At 39.2% G+C, this 16,448-nt stretch overlaps 1 protein-coding gene across 3 annotated transcripts; it reads left to right on the plus strand.

Moving 5' to 3' along the window:
• Nucleotides 1-1,164: 1,164 nt before the first annotated feature.
• On the plus strand, nt 1,165-15,945 carry LOC106098017 (amine sulfotransferase). Of its 3 annotated transcripts, none has more exons than XM_019357641.2 (3): nt 1,165-1,202; nt 15,388-15,536; nt 15,630-15,945. In XM_019357641.2, the coding sequence occupies exons 1-3, from the start codon at nt 1,180-1,182 to the stop codon at nt 15,842-15,844; spliced, it is 387 nt and encodes a 128-aa protein (XP_019213186.1). In that variant the 5' UTR covers nt 1,165-1,179; the 3' UTR covers nt 15,845-15,945. The 3 variants fall into 3 exon arrangements, with proteins under 3 accessions (XP_019213186.1, XP_025762211.1, XP_019213187.1); XM_025906426.1 differs by lacking the exon at nt 1,165-1,202 and adding an exon at nt 3,796-3,964; XM_019357642.2 differs by lacking the exon at nt 1,165-1,202 and adding an exon at nt 14,745-14,941.
• The last annotated feature ends 503 nt before the right edge of the window (nt 15,946-16,448 follow it).

Here is a 16,448-nt window from a genome sequence, read left to right on the forward strand (position 1 = left end):
CAGAAGTATCTCATTTATTTGTGTAGAAGGATCAATACGAAAAGATCCTTTTTTGGTAACAAAAAAACATTAAAAAAAGAAATGGTGCAACTGCAGTGTAATTTTGGTTAAAGTCTTGTTCAGCGTGACAGTCTTCCTTTATTTGATCTGATACAGAATCAAACCTCAAACCTGTAAACAGCATCCACTGAATATCATTTAATGTGCAATACAGGTTGTTAACACATGATTTATTGCAAGATGATAGTCTATTAAAAAATAATAATAAAAAAAATACTCTTATTTCTTTAGTGTGACTTCCGTGAACATTACTACACATTTTCATTTTCAGCGTTATGGCTGAGTGAATGCTCTCATCTGGGAGGCAAGAGTGACATTTGGATTTATCTGTGAGAAACTCTTTTCGCACAAGTAAGCTGATCCAAAGCTGGACTGAACTCCACATTATTCATCTTTATATAGAATAAAATTGCATGTTTCAAACACAAGTTTTTCAGGTTTTGAGAGTTTGTTAATATCACTCCATTTGTGGTTTTAAATCTGAATAGCCTTTGTTTTTCACACCAATCTTCCAGTAACATCATTATTATGTAGTAATCGGGACACAGCATAAGTCAAATGTACAAATTTTTTAGTAAAAGTAAAAAAGCTTTTAATAAAAAAGTAAAACATAAATGTTTAACACTTCACTTAAACATTAACTATAGTACCTCTTAAGGAACCTATAGAATATTGTCACATGGGGTGAAGAACAGCATAAACTGTGTCTCTTCCCCTTTTCTATCTGTGTGATTCAGAACTAAGATGGAGCAGATCAGTGACTGTCTGTGCAGGTATCAGAACTACAACTTTCTGGCCAGTATACATAGACTCCCTTCAGAGTTTTTAATTAACAAACAGCAATGTCTTACTTGTGTCAGGTCAGTGAGAAATCTCTGTAGCATCCCATTATTTTGCAGTTTTATTCTGTCCAGACTGATCCAATGGTTAGATATAATATCCCATACATTTGCCTCAAAAGGCACCATGTGGGCTCAGCAGATCATCACTTCTATGTATGAGTATGTGAATGAATATTCTACCAACTCGCAGAAGATGCCATAGCTGGAGTTCACAGGGGGTGCATACACTCATCAGCTCTCTCCACGGCTCTTCACATCACATCTCTCCCAGGTTCTCATGCCTCTAGGACTGAAGGACAAGTATGTATGTCAATGAAAAAATAACCATAAATTCAGATACGTGAGGTTAAGCTGAAAAGAATGATACCAAGCAAGGCAAAATACAAACAAATAAATAAAACAATTTAGAGGTGAAATTTCAAATGTAAAATCAAAAGTAGTCAGAAATGGCCAATTGTATTTTGGACCCCAGAGGGTTAACCCAACAAATCATGAAAAATTAGGTCTAAATTTTTGTTCATAACAGTGCAGATTTCTGACATTTTGTGTAAATTTAAGCATGTAACAATTTGATTTTTTCTAACAAAAAAGTGTGAAACTTAAGTTTGTTCTTTAAGACTTGTGTTCCACATTTAGCTCAAAACCTTACAAAAACATGTTTTTTCAAGTCATTTTTTACAACATTTAGTAAAATATTTGTAACTTTGCATATTTAAAACACAATTTTAAATGTTAAATCTAAATATTATATTTAAATCAAAATCTTAAATCTAAATGTTACAGGAAACTAAATATTTAGCTAACATGCAAATTTATTGTATGGGTCAATGGAAATACCAAAATAAAAGTTGGTGTGCTGGTTGTCGTCAGGTTATGTCTGCTCTCCGGTCACTTCTCACCGCCACGAGCTGCTTCACTTCCCCATTCCCCAACTCTCTGTGAATGGTACTCATGGCCATTGACCAGTCATGATGAAGGAACTGACCTCACAGCCCATTGTTCCTTCAGTGGGCTGGTTTCAGTCATTATGCAAATGTACTGTTTATGAGATTGGGGAAACCTGCAGTCAGCTGAGTCTGAAGAAGTCACTTGGATGAGTGACGAAACGTTTCTCCCACTGTCTGTGAAGGTTCTCAGTCATCCAGGTCATTGTAGTCAAAGGAGTTTGCAAAGAAAAGCGTCTGGACTTCTTTAAGTTGCTTGAAGACGTTTCACCTCTCATCCGAGAAGCTTCTTCAGTTCTAAGGTCAAATGGCCGAGAGTCCCAGATTTAAACCCATTGGGAGTATCCCCCCAAAGAGGGACAAGGGACCCCCTGGTGATCCTCTAATCACATGAGCCAAGGTGTGAAAGCGGGTGTGGGACCTAATCAGCCAGGGTTTCGGGTGAGCTCATTGTGAAACCTGGCCCCACCTTGTCATGTGAATTCCTGAGGTCAGATGGCCCAGGATGTGAGTGGGCGTTAAGGCGTCTGGGGAGGGAACTCAAAACTGGATTATAGATGGCAGACAGTTGGTGTCGTAAACCACCGCCTCTGTTCAAAGATGGTCGCTCACAGTGGACATAGATGGCCTCTTTCACTCCTCTTTCAAACCATCTGTCCTCTCTGTCCAAAATGTGAACATTGGCATCCTCGAAAGAGTGACCTTTGTCCTTTAGATGCAGATGGACTGCTGAGTCTTGTCCTGTGGAGGTAGCTCTTCTATGTTGTGCCATGCGCTTGTGAAGTGGCTGTTTGGTCTCTCCAATGTAGAGGTCTGGGCATTCCTCACTGCACTGTACAGCATACACCACGTTGTTAAGTCTGTGTTTTGGAGTTTTGTCTTTCGGGTGAACCAGTTTCTGTCTGAGTGTGTTGCTGGGTCTGAAGTACACTGGGATGTCGTGCTTGGAGAAAACTCTCCTGAGTTTCTCTGATACACCGGCTACATAGGGGATGACAACGTTGTTGCGTCTGTCTTTCTTGATTGCGTTTCTCCCACTGAAAACGCTACGTCCAGATGAATCAACTTTTGATAGGGTTAGGGTTAGATAAACATTTTAACGCAATTAATCCATTTGGAACACAGAATCATTCAAAATCCTTGAAATGTCTCTGTCAACGCATTTCGGGCAGTTTGTCCAAAGTTTGTTGATTGCGTTTTGATCAACAATCATGTTAATCGTGATCGTTGACTGTCCTAGTTTGTTGGCGTGTTTGCCCAGGGCACCAAACAGGCTAGGACCACCCCTGCTGACATGCAACAATATTTTATTGAGATCAACAACCAGTCCTACATATTGTACAATGTACTTTTTCCAGAATGTATATAAAAGATGCAGAATTGAATTTAAATTATAACTGTTTGGTTATGAATAATTACATGGCCTGAGATGTTTACTGCATACAAACCCAATAGGTTTCTAAAGTCTGCAAGATCTGGTCACCTTGTAGTGCACAGTTAAGGAACTAAGCAGAGCAAAGAAACAGGAAAGTAAAGACTTTACTTTTAGATGTAAAGTCCACCTTTACATTTAAAGTGGCCAGACCGACCGGCCTGAGGAGATCAGGCTCGCCAAATCTATGACATCCTTCAAGTCTCTTTTAAAACACATTTTTAAAAATGATTACTGATTGAGAAATGATTAATTGTTGTAGTTTTATCTGTATTGTTGTTGTTTACCTGACAGTATTAAGAGCCTTGAGGAGTTCTTCTGCTGATGCTCTATATAAATGAAGTTGATTTAGAAAGCTGCATTATTCTATGATTATTATTATTATTATTTTAATTTCATCATGAGAAACTGCTCTTATGGAGATGGATCCTTTATATTTGGTAGGCCATTGTGCTATTTTTTTGAAAGCTGATTCTATTGAATGAAGTATTGCTCCACCTCTTAATGTGTTTTACAACCTGGCCACTATGTGGAAAAAAACAATCAGGGTGTAAAAACACCTGTTTTTGTTGGGTCATGTGATTCTGCGGAAGCAGAGGAATTCTTTGCAGCTGTTTGTCATCAAGGCTGATTGTGGCCCAGTTTAGATAAGGCACCGACGTTATTTCACCTTTTCATGCTGCATGGTAAGTAAGCTCATTGGCTGATGGACTCAAGCTTTTCCGCTCACTCAACCAAGGATACACCTCATCACTGGTTTACTGATCTTTTTCTTTAAATGTTAAACTCACACTAACAGCTATACAATGCAGTGACCTTTGGCAACTTCACAACTGAAGAACTGACTTTGTTATAAAGACAAGATGAGCAAAGTTAACACAAACCTCTATTGGTCTCTAACCTTTGTAATAATACATAAATAAAATAACAAAAAAAGAATTTGGTTTATGTTACAGACTATGGTGACAGGGGACAAGGGATGCCACAAAGGGCACATCCAATAAAGTAATAATATAATGGAGAATTTCCAGTAGCAAAATGTTGTAAAGACACAGGCATCACCTGTAATAAACCTGGTTTAAATGCATATGACAGCAAGAGTCAGCAGGATTATCTTCTTATTTTGAAAACCAGTGAACACAGTAACAGGATCTCAGAAAAGACATTTGCCAGGTGCAGTCATGTGTAAAGACCAGCTGTTCAAAGGGCAGTCGCATGTACTTGAACGAGAGAACAATAAACAATCAATGCGCATCTTCCTCATCTTTTGGGGCAGGTGCATAGCCACCAACACATCTTATGTGACTGGATAAATTCCCGTCTCAGTTGCCAGTGGATAAATGCAATGAACTCTCAGAACTGATTTTGTATTGCTGTTTGTCTGGTGAGGTTCCCGCTTGCACTGACTTGATTGAACATGATACTGATATTGGAAATATACAGCTGATCAAGCAGTGATTTTATCGCATGTCACCAGAGAAGCCTAAATATTTGGATGCTGAAGTTTTTTTTATGCTCCAAAATGACATTGCTGGGTTTCTCCATGTATCCTTGTTCCAAAGCCAGACACAAGATTTTGTACACATTTCAGAAAAGGAAACTCTGTGACAAAGCCTGATTCTTTTCTATTGCCACGAATGGATGACTGTATTGACCAGGTTGGATCGGCCAAGTTTGTAAGCAAATTTGATTTGCTTAAAGGTTATTGGCATTTGCCATTGTCAGAACAAGCAAAAGAAATATTGGCTTTCATTACTCCTTCTGGTCTTTATTCTTATGAAGTCATGCCGCTGGGTTTAAGAAACGCTCCAGCAACATTTCAGCGGTGTGGAATTACAGGGATTATTTTACATAACCATCATCTTTATCATTGCATTAATTATCATTTCATCCAAGCATTTATTGAAGTTGCTGGCATTATGTTATAATTTGTATTACAGGGGTTATCATAATCAAATATTAACATGTTTATTACAGGTGCAGTTATAACCACTTTAAATCGTTGAGTTAAATCTATAATCTTAAAAGCTTATATGCTGAGTAAATTGTTACAGTAAAATAGTAGCTGAGCAAAGGCCTGAATGTATTCAGCTTCTTGTTGCATTTGAGTTTGCCTAGCAACAGGTGACGCAAAGAGGAGGACAAGTCCATGGGGACCTCAAAGGCCTGAGATCATCACCATATTTGGATGGATGCCAGAAAGGGGAACTTCTGTGTCTGCATTTATCTCTTAGAATAGATCAGTGTCTGTAGAAGAGGCAAATAATGTTCTTAAGATGCAAATTATGTGCTTGTAAACGCATGAGGGGGCGTCATAATACCCTGATGTTATAAAAGCAATCTGAAGTGTATTTTTGGGTGGGGATTTACAACTGATGGTTTCCAGTGTACGTCTCCCCACGCTGCGTGTATTCATTAAAAATCAATTGTTTGATCGACCTCTTCTGGACCATGATTGTTTTACTCTCGTCCTCAATTTCGGACCCGTAACATTTGGTGCATTGGCCGAGGGTTGAGGGGAGAGACTTGGAGATTGAGACCGAGAGGGTCCGAGGCGCTCGAACGAGCAGACACGAGTCAGTGGTCGAAGTGAGTGGACATAAGCCGGCTTATTCAAAGGTAAGGCACTACCTGTTGAATTATTTCCAAAATGTGCCAATTGGATATTCCAAATTAAAAGTCTACTCACTGAAAATTACTGGTGAAGGTCTGTTTTGATTTTGATGAAGTTTTCATGAGGTTTACCGGTTGAAGTAATGATAAGTTATAAGTAAAAGTACTGGGTTCAAGTCCCAAAGAGAAGGAAAAGAGATAAAGTGAGTTCGAGTCTCACATAGAAAGTAGGGAATTTGGTCATTTTGTTGGTTAGAGTCCCATTGGTCACTGACCCTATCTTGTGATGGTCATTTTGTGGGTTAGAGTTCCCTATGTCCACAAGGATAGGTCTGCCGGAATTTTACTCTCGTCTGGGAGTGTAGATTGTCGGTTCAAATTATTCTAAATTTCTCTAGAACGACAGCGGCGTCTGTTAAGAAGCGCATTGTCCAGAAGTAACGCTTGCCGAGGGTGCGGACGCGTGCCTTCGTCCTCTACGAGGGATAGTCAGTTGGTCACTGTGGAGCTTGGGGCACTCCAGAATAACTAGTGGTTGGACCACTTGACCGTTTGGAACGGTATTTGCGCTTTTTTGGGTAGTAAAGCTTGGAGCTTGGGCGTTGGACGCTTTTAAATTGAGTTAGGGATTTTAGAGATTAGACCAGAGACAGGTTGGACCTGATACTGGGTAATTGACAATAAAAAACTTGGAGTTTGTCCCTTGGAGGGTTAATTTAAATTTGTCAAAATTCTGTAGGTTGTGCAATCTCAGGCCTGATAATTGTTGTTATTGTAATTATAAGACGTCTGTGTATCTGTGTAATATAAAGTAAGAGGTTTGGTGTCAAAAGGAGTCTGACCCAGCACTGAGCTGAAGTGCTGAGGCCATTTTTAGACGGAGTGTGTGTGAAAATGCAAATGAGGCAGCTGCGAGGTCCCTAGAGTTTTAGAAAGTTCATAGAGACTGTTACACATTGCTGAATGCCTGTATTTAAGATGCTGGTTTTGTTTATTACAATACTGTAAGTAAAGTTTTATTTCTTGCCATGACTGTATGACTTTTTGCTGGGTTTTGAGATAGGATACATAAACTGTTGATACTTAGGACCGTTATTTGGGGTCTGAAAACTGAAATTGACTTTGAAACAATTTCATTAATAAATATGTCTGTAAGTGATGTCTCTTTTGGTGTGTTTAAGTAAGATGTTTTAGGATTTTTAGATGGGTTTTGTTTCAGTTTGAGATAATATACACAGTTACATTTGGTGTTCCTAATGTATTGTTGACTTTCAGTGATACATATAGGTGTAAGTCGTTTGATGTTTGTTGGGCTAAGGAGGACTTTAGAAGATTGTAAGTGGTTTTTTAGTCCAATAACATATAAGTAGTTAGATTTGACAGACTTGTTTACATTTTGGCTTTATGTTAATATAGGTTGCAACGGGCACAGAGGAAACACAGTACAACATCTTAAGGGTTTAAAATAATAATAAATAAATGAATGAAGTTTCTTAAGGGTTCTTGTGTGTGTTTTTAGGGATAGTTTTTTGTGGGTTTTTAGGGGGAGTGTGTGTTTGTGGTGTTTGTGTGTGTCAAACGGAGATAACATGAAAGCAGAGGAATTAGAGACTAGAATGTCCTAGAAGGCAATAAAATGCAAATTAAGAAGCTGTGAACTGATTAAACCACAGTTGGTTTCACAAGTACTGCTGCAAACATTGTTGAATGCGTGTGTTTAAGACGCCATTTATGTTTATTAGAGGGTTATAAACAAAGTTTTGAGTTGCTGTAGTGGATGTATAGTAATTGACTGAATTTTGATAGATGTATATATCTTGAGCCATAAAGGCTGGTGTGTTTTATTTTCAGTTGTGTGTGTGGTGATAAGCCGTGAGGATGATGAGAGGTTTCAGTTTTTTTCTTTTTTCTTTTTGACTTGCTCTTTCTGATTATGGAAGGCATGTCCAAAATACTCGTATGAAAGCGTATTTGGTGTGATTTTAACCGTGTGAATGCTGTCAGTATTTGATTTGAGTGACTCTGCGTGATTTGTCTGAGTGAGTGGAAAATGGAAGTTTGAGAGAGAAAAGGCAGTGTGTGTGAGACGATTTATGGCGTCTGAAAGAGGTTAGAACATTTAAAAGTGTGTATGAAATATATTTCTTTTGTGATGTAAAGTAGGATGTTTTAAAGTTTGAAAGTGCTTTTAATTCAAGAAATGCATGAGGGATGGTATGAGAGGTTGAGTTTATTTTTATGTTTGAAAGAGCTCTATTTAAAAGTGTGAGTGAAATGAAGGTGTATTGTTTTTAGATCAAGATTTAGTAGAATTAAAGAGGGTTTTTAGACTATAAATACAAAGAGAGACAGACTCTGTAGAGAACAGGAACTTTGCATGCCCATAAAAGGAACTGAGTGTGTAAAGAAAGAACACAGAGAGACAGACGAGTCAAACTCGAGGGAGATGAAGCAAAATGGAGGTTTTAAGATGAAAAATGAATATGATACTAATTATATGCTTTAGTGTGCCAATACAGGTGGACTTCTCTCAACATTGAACCTTGAGTAACCGGCAGAAAGTATAGAGGAACAATTGGGAAAACAGGCCACTTTTGGCTGAAATTCTACAGCTTCACCTGTCACTTTGTCCCTAAACTGAGAAGAAGTTCATAGGACAGTCAATCGCCTGATGAAGACCGACAGAACATCGTGGACTTGAATACAGCAGGCAAACGACAGTGCCACTGATCCATTAACACTGATGACGACTGACGACCAGCAGCAGCATGTAAGAGTAATGCAACATGTACTGTGAAAATACAGGCTGGGCAGTTGAACAGTGGGATAAAGAATTGTGGAAGAGCACTGGACATTGAGTGTCATATTTGCCATGCTTGAAGTAATTTTGGAAGAGAAGACTGAAAAGTCGGACGGGAACTTAACTTCGAAGAAGAATACGGAAAGATCAAAACAGAGAAGAAAGAGACTGTGTTTGCTGGAGCTTTGAAGCCCGAACAGGACACTGTGAATGAAAAAGGGACCAGTGAGAGGTGAACCTGGACGAGTTTGACTGCGAGAATATAGGATATGATTGGACTGAAATTGAAGCGGGAACTCATGATTGTTTAGGGATGTCCACCACATCACAACAAAGAGGTAAACAATACAAAAGGTAAAAATAATGAAAGAAAATAACTGACAACTCTATTAATGAATAGAAAACACACATATACAAATTGTTACATGTGAGATTATTTTTAAAATGAATCAGAAGTGAGATAGTTTGAATTTAAAAGCTCAGTGAAAACATGCATAAAGTGTTAAATATGAATACATGAAAATGCAATGAAAAGCACAAATAGGATGCAATGAAGATGCAGCTTACACTTAATTAAGATGATCACATTGCATGCAAGGAAGAACACGCTTACATGAATGGCATAATTGGTATTTCTGACCAGACATAGAGAAATGGGTCATTTAAGTACTTGTGATAATAATGAAAATGTCTTAGTTTTGTTATTTTCAGGAGTAAAGCAGAACCGGATCAACTTTCCACGGCCGCAGTCGGAAGAAAATTATAGGTTAACATCACTGGATATGTTAAGGCAAGTTTCTGGTTGAATTGTTCACAGAATGATGTGTCCAGGAACCTGAAAGGCAAGCCCTAACTCCTGGCTGAAGACCAGGAGTGCTTTTATTTAAGGTGGGAAATCAAAAGTTTGGGCTAGTAATTCGGGGAAAGAGAAAACTGACTGTTTAACTGGAGAGTTGGGAAGGAGTCTGGGAGACTGCGAAGCCATAGATGCAAAATACCACACACAAACAGAAAATGCATTAACCTTACAAAGACAAGCTCATGAAGCTTGTCTAATCAAAGCTTAATGCATAGAGAGATTGATTGAAAACCTGGCTAAGAACACAAGCATATGCAATGAAGATCAGCTTGCTGCTTGTATGAGTGAGAGAATGGTGTGAATGTTTAATATAATAGATGGAAAAAACAAAAGAAAAGTGATTAAAGTAGTGTTTAAAAGAGTGACTTAGGAGTGCTCTCGTACTGAGTGATTAAGACCAGTGATTAGTATAGAAAGAAAATGAAAATAATTCAATAATGTGATAAGGTTTAAACATGTATTTCTCTTGACAAGTTGGCTGTTGAGCTGTGAGTCACTATGCAAATTAGCTGGAGTGAGTGAGCGACAAAGACACTTCCTGTGTCTGTGTCTCGGAGTTTTTTGTGGGCGATTTGATTACGGTGGTCGGGTCTGTTCAGAGGTGCAGATTTGGACAAGAAATTTATAATTTAGTGTTGACACATTGTTATAACGTGTTTGTATTTTAGGCTGAATCTAACTATGGTGAAGTGTCAAAGGGGACATGGTTGTGTGTAAAACGGTGCAGCTTTGACGAGGTGTTCAGTGCGTTGAATGGGTGAAATTTAAGATTGTTTAAGATTTTCTGGGGCTGTTGTTTTTCATTTTAATAGAGGGAGTTTTGATAAACATGGACATGTCTAAAAGGGCCCATAGTTTTTGTAACAGTGCACTTAAAGAACCTGTCAGGTGATTTTGTTTTGTACTTTGATGAGCTAATAATCAGCTCTCTTTCTTTCTCATTTTTGTTCTAAGCAGGCCTGGAAGAGAGTGAACTGACGGCGCTGACAAATTACCAAGTACGAAAATTAGGTGGGCTTTACAGATTATAAATTGGCTCTGTCTACAAGGATTGCAGCGAGTCAATCCAGTCAAAAGTATAGAGAACTATTTTCCTAAAAAGGAAAACGAAATAAAACAAATGATTGAGCTCATTTTGCTGATGTGGAGCATCTGATGACGTGCGCAGAAGGCTGCAGTATCAGCAAAAAATATCATGTGTGAATGCATGTGAGTGAATGCGAGTGATCGGACCAAGAGGGGAAATAAATAAAAGGTTGACAAACAGGAGGAGTGGAAGACTTAATTCTGGGGATGTTGATGTTTGTTTTGAGAAAATTATTTACTGGGGTTGGATTATGTTATTACATTATAGAATGCCAAATGCTAAAAGGAAAACATTGTTTGAGGTAACTCAAGTTACCATTAACTGAGGTAACACATGATTAATAACTGTTCTGTTTAAGTTTATTTTGTGTTATAACACAGGTTGGATCATAAGTGGGGAAACTGAGTATGAAATGTGAAGTTCTGGTTAACACACAGGTTTTTGTTTCTAGGACATTCCAAGGATGCAGGCTGTGGATGGAGCCAAGAAAAGATTTGACATGATGATTAATTTGATTTCATTCCTTAAAAACAGGTTTGAAGGTCCGGAGCATGTAGACTTAATATGATATGACTAACCTTTTCTTTTAATGCCCTAACCTGAGTGAAGGATTTTGAGTTTGTAACACATGAGATGTGTCACAAAAAGGGGGGAGTTACAGGATTTAAGGTTTAATTTGAAAGGGGTTTTAGGATTACTTGATGATGTTTGGGTTTTTTGATAATGTTGACCGACTAGCAGCTTGCTCTCTTCTAGAACATACAGACTTAGAAAAGGGGAACTTCAGCTCTGAGTTCTGAGAATAACTCTGGTATTTTTGTAAGTAGACAGGAAACACGTCGAGACCGCCGTATAGGGCAAATGTGTTAGAGCTTGTAATTAAATGTGGGCTTGAAAAGAGGAAGCAAATTTGGTACAGGACGTGCTTGAGATGATCAGATGAGAGAAGGGGAAGGTCAGGAATAGTTTAAACTAAGATTGAGAAATTAAATTGGGTGAAAGGGGGTGTAGCAAGTAGATTCAGGGCAGCTCACAGCCTGGCGTAAACGCAAGGTGCCGTCACACAGCTTAAGTTATTTGTTTGATTTATTTTTATGACAAAATAATAAGGAAACATTGAAAACATACAACCCGTTGAGGAGACAGATAGGGTTGGGGAATTGAAAGGTTTGGTTTGTTTAGCATAATGCACTACAAAGTATACAAAGTTTATATAACATGATGCAAACACACGAATCAGAGACACGTAATGAGAAAACTGATTGGAATGTTCCTTACAACTACATGTTTATTGTATGCAATGATATTAACTATGGCTGTGTTGTTTATTGTCTATATTTTGCAGGGCACTCCGAACCACTTGTCTGAACACGGAGGCCAGTCCAGCCCAGCACTTCCTGAGACTGTAGTTGCTAAAACAGGATCGGTAAAAAAGACAAAAGCGCGAGGTGTCAGGTAAAGGTGATGAGTGTCTCAGCAGGAATAAGGGCATAGAGTTGAATTATGGTAAAGGGTCTACCAGCTCATTCACATTTGATTTGTGTGACGTCATTAAGTGTACAGGAGCTAGTAGTAGCTGGAGAGCGTATGATCTACGGGTCTGCAATCACCCCATGATATGCTTAGGGTAAATTTAGTTGATGCAAAGTCTAAGCCGCTCGCAGAAAGCTTAATTACCACTCTGACTGATCAGATGGTAACTTCGGGAACAGTAGCTCAAAAGGAACAGGAACCAAAAGGGAGAGTACTTCTGACAACAGATTACTTTAGACTGAAGCTTAAAGAGTTGATAAAGCGCACCACGGGTTTCAAGGACAGTAACCTCTGGCTTGATTGGGTGGCTCAAAATGCTAGAGAACAACATGTATCTGACTGTGTTGCCTGTGCTTAAGCTAGGTCACGGTTGTTTACGGAGTCCGGACCATTGCATTAGAGGATGAGTGGGGCTATGATTGTATGTTACAGTTAACTAGAAGTGCAGTGAATACTGGCAACTGTATTTTGTTGTTCAGACTTTTCCCTCCCATTTCAAAGCAGACAGCAGTGGGATCATTCATGCTAAAATAAGATAATTATATGTTTCAAGTTTTCTACAGATAATGAAAAGGACAAGGCGGGAGAGATCGACCCAACTTGGTGTGCTGTCACACTCACGGGACGAATCACCAACAATGTAAGCGACCCTAGCACGGTAATTGGAACATGGGCAAGAAGTGGGCTCTATTATTACTGTGGGGAAAATATTCGTGTTCCTATGGGAAGCGTAGGGACATGTGCGATGGTGCGATTGGGAGCTCCACTCATGCTTATTGGAAATCAGGTAAAGGCTATTTCACAACATAACATGCAAACTTTAGCTGCCATACGTAAGAGATACATTTTGGCCAAAAGAGGGACCCAGGGTACCCATGCATATGATCCGCGTTTGAACTCGCCGACCTGGATAGACTCCATAGGAGTGCCCAGGGGAGTTCCTAATGAGTACAAGCTGGTAGCTGTAGGATTGGAGAGTATATTTTTTTGGGTAACGCCTAATAAAAATGTTGGCCGCATTATGTACAACCTGCTGAGACTCTCTAACCAAACCAGGGACGCCATGATGGGGTTCGCAGAACAATTGGGTCCGAGTTCACTGACGGGAGAGCAAAATCGAATTGTCTAAAACTATGCATGAGCACTCAGGTATCGAAAATCTGCTGGCGTCCTGGATGACATCTGTGTTTGGACAATGGAAAGGTGTGGCTATGTCAGTGATGCTTTCTTTGACTGTATTTTTGGGAATACTGGTCATGGCTAGTTGTTGTATCATTCCTTGTGTCAGAGGATTGTTGGTAAAGATAATGGCAAGGGTTGCGAACCCTGGCTGGGTTGAGGGCATCTATTAGATGAACTTAGAACCCATAGAGTGGGGCAGGGAGTGATACAACATAAGGTGTGGTGACATTCCTTGTCGGAATGTCAGAAGAAATGTGGGGATTCAGAAATTCTTTTATTCTTACTATATAATCTGCATTATTATGATTGCATTAAGAACATGTTTTACAGCATTGTTTATCAGTAATATTGTTTACAGGGTTCATATTGCATTGAATACGTTTGTCATCACATTCATTCTATTCACAGGTTTAGTTCATTTTATACACATTGCATATCTGTGCTTGTTTAGAGTTGATGTTCTATCCAAGAGGGTTTTAAGCTTCACTGGTGAGAGTGTCCAGGTGATACATGTTGAGGGAAGATGAGAACATAGCAGGTTAATTGCATGCATGCTTACAATACTCATAAATCTAGTAGCAGGCCTGAGCGAGGGCCCAAGTGTCTTGTGCTTCTTATTTGAGACCTGCGCCAATTCAGGTTACTTAGTGATTGATGACGAGGGTCCATTCCACTAGATTTCCACTAGAGAGGGACCCAGGAAAGGAGCAGAGACCACTTAAGCATGAAGTGTTTTCAAGTGGGAGCTGGCGTTTTATTACTGGACCACCTAGATGACGTGAGGTTATTGTCTGGTTTGCTGAGTCAGGGGACGGCTAGAGAGGGTCAGAGCGAAGGCAGTGGACCTGGAAATGGATGGATGCCATTAATGGATCCAGAGGTGACAGAGTGGGTCGAAGAGTGACACAAGAAAATGGTGTAGTGACGTCTCTGGAAGAGACGTCAAGAGAGGGAATTGTGGAATTACAGGGATTATTTTACATAACCATCATCTTTATCATTGCATTAATTATCATTTCATCCAAGCATTTATTGAAGTTGCTGGCATTATGTTATAATTTGTATTACAGGGGTTATCATAATCAAATATTAACATGTTTATTACAGGTGCAGTTATAACCACTTTAAATCGTTGAGTTAAATCTATAATCTTAAAAGCTTATATGCTGAGTAAATTGTTACAGTAAAATAGTAGCTGAGCAAAGGCCTGAATGTATTCAGCTTCTTGTTGCATTTGAGTTTGCCTAGCAACAGGTGACGCAAAGAGGAGGACAAGTCCATGGGGACCTCAAAGGCCTGAGATGCCCCCAGTGACAGCAATGATTGCACCGATTAAGCAACAAAGAAGGAACTGCAAAGATTTTTGGGTCTGGTGGGTTATTATAGAAGTGACTGAGTTGTTGAAGGCCAAAGCAAGGTTTATTTGGTCATCTGAATGTGAGCAAGCATTTTGACAATATGAAGTCTTTGTTGTGCTCCCCTCCTATTTTAGCAGCTCCATGTTTTGATCTTCCATTTACACTCCAGGTGGACGCCATTTACATTGGTGCAGGGGTAGTCTTGAGGAGGAGGAGGAGGATCAGGGCGTGGTGAGACTAGTTGGGGGTTTTTTTCCAGAAAGTTTAACTGTTATCAGGTTAACTATTCTGTAATTGAGTAGGAGGCATTAGCCCTCAGTTTGCAACACTGTGATGTGTATGTGGGATCAGGGGGAATTCCCTTAATTTGCTTCTCAGGTACCGGGTTGCTGAAAACAATATGGAATAGATTGATTAAGTGCAAAATTAAGGTCAGATGTTGTTTTCCTTGTGTATATTTTGTCTATGGGAGTCACATTCAAACAGGTTTTTGAATTGCTCTTTGTCTGGGCTTGCACCCAGCATCAATTTGCCATGCAAGACCCTACCAGGGGGCAAAAAGCCCTCCAACAATATAGGCCCTGGGATCCCTGGGACACATAAACCTCTCCACCATGATAAGGTAGCAATTCACAGATTTTACATCCCTAGTTATCTTTTTGTTCCGTCTTATTTAGAACTAGTATGGAGCAGATCAGTGACCATCTGTTCAGGCATAAGAACTACAACTTTCTGGTCGGTCTTACAACTCCAGAGTACATAGACTCTCTTGACAGCTTTGAAATAAAAGACAGCGATGTCTTCGTTGTGACTTATCCAAAGTCAGGTTGGTGAAAAATTTCACACATTATTTATATTTGCTGTTTTGTGCTGGCCAGACTGATCCACTGATGATCTCTAATGTTTTTCCCCAAATCAGGTACTGTATGGGCTCAGCAGATCATCATTTCCATCCACGAACTGCATGGGAATCAGAATAAATATTCAACCAACATAGAGAGGATGCCGTGGCTGGAGTACAAGACAGCTGAATACACTCTTCTTCCCTCTCCACGGCTCTTCGCCTCGCATCTCTCTGAACATATCATGCTTCCAGGAGTGAAGGAGAAGAAGGCAAAAGTCAGTACTTTATAGAAGCTGAAATCTTCTTGAAGAAAGAGGCACTCTTAAAGTTTGAGAAAGTTAAAAGCATTTTATAACTTATTGTTGCAAAAATAAAGCAAATAAAATTTGTACTTGCGAAGATTAATTTAATTTTTCGTGATGTTACCTATTGGTCACTGAAGTCCAGTTTTTGGGGGCTTGCACTTTGACCATTGATAGCTTTTAGAAACCAGTAAATCCTAGCAAATGAAAATAGAGTGGCTGATCTTCAAAACAAATGTTATGTTCGGTAAGACTTAAAACAATGAGCCTCTAACAAAATTTTGTAATGGGGTCATAAATCAAGGAATCTGAGGGTCATTTCATATCATAGACTTCTACACAAACACATGGTCCCAGGTCCAAAAAACTAGCACTAGCAATTGTTTTATTTTTAATGGTTCTGTTTTATTTCAGTATTTTTTTTTTTTGTCCTTTTCCTTTCTTACGATGAGGTCATTGCAGACTAAGAGGTTCATTTCACTAGCTGGGCCCACGTCCTCATTTTATGTTTGACAGCGTTTTAGTAGGTAAAGGTGAATGCTTGGACATGAATTGAGCTGCAGTTTGTTGAAGGCCTCGAAGGGGACTGGCG

This window comes from Oreochromis niloticus, linkage group LG4 (genome assembly GCF_001858045.2).
Source record: "Oreochromis niloticus isolate F11D_XX linkage group LG4, O_niloticus_UMD_NMBU, whole genome shotgun sequence".
Lineage (NCBI taxonomy): Eukaryota > Metazoa > Chordata > Actinopteri > Cichliformes > Cichlidae > Oreochromis > Oreochromis niloticus.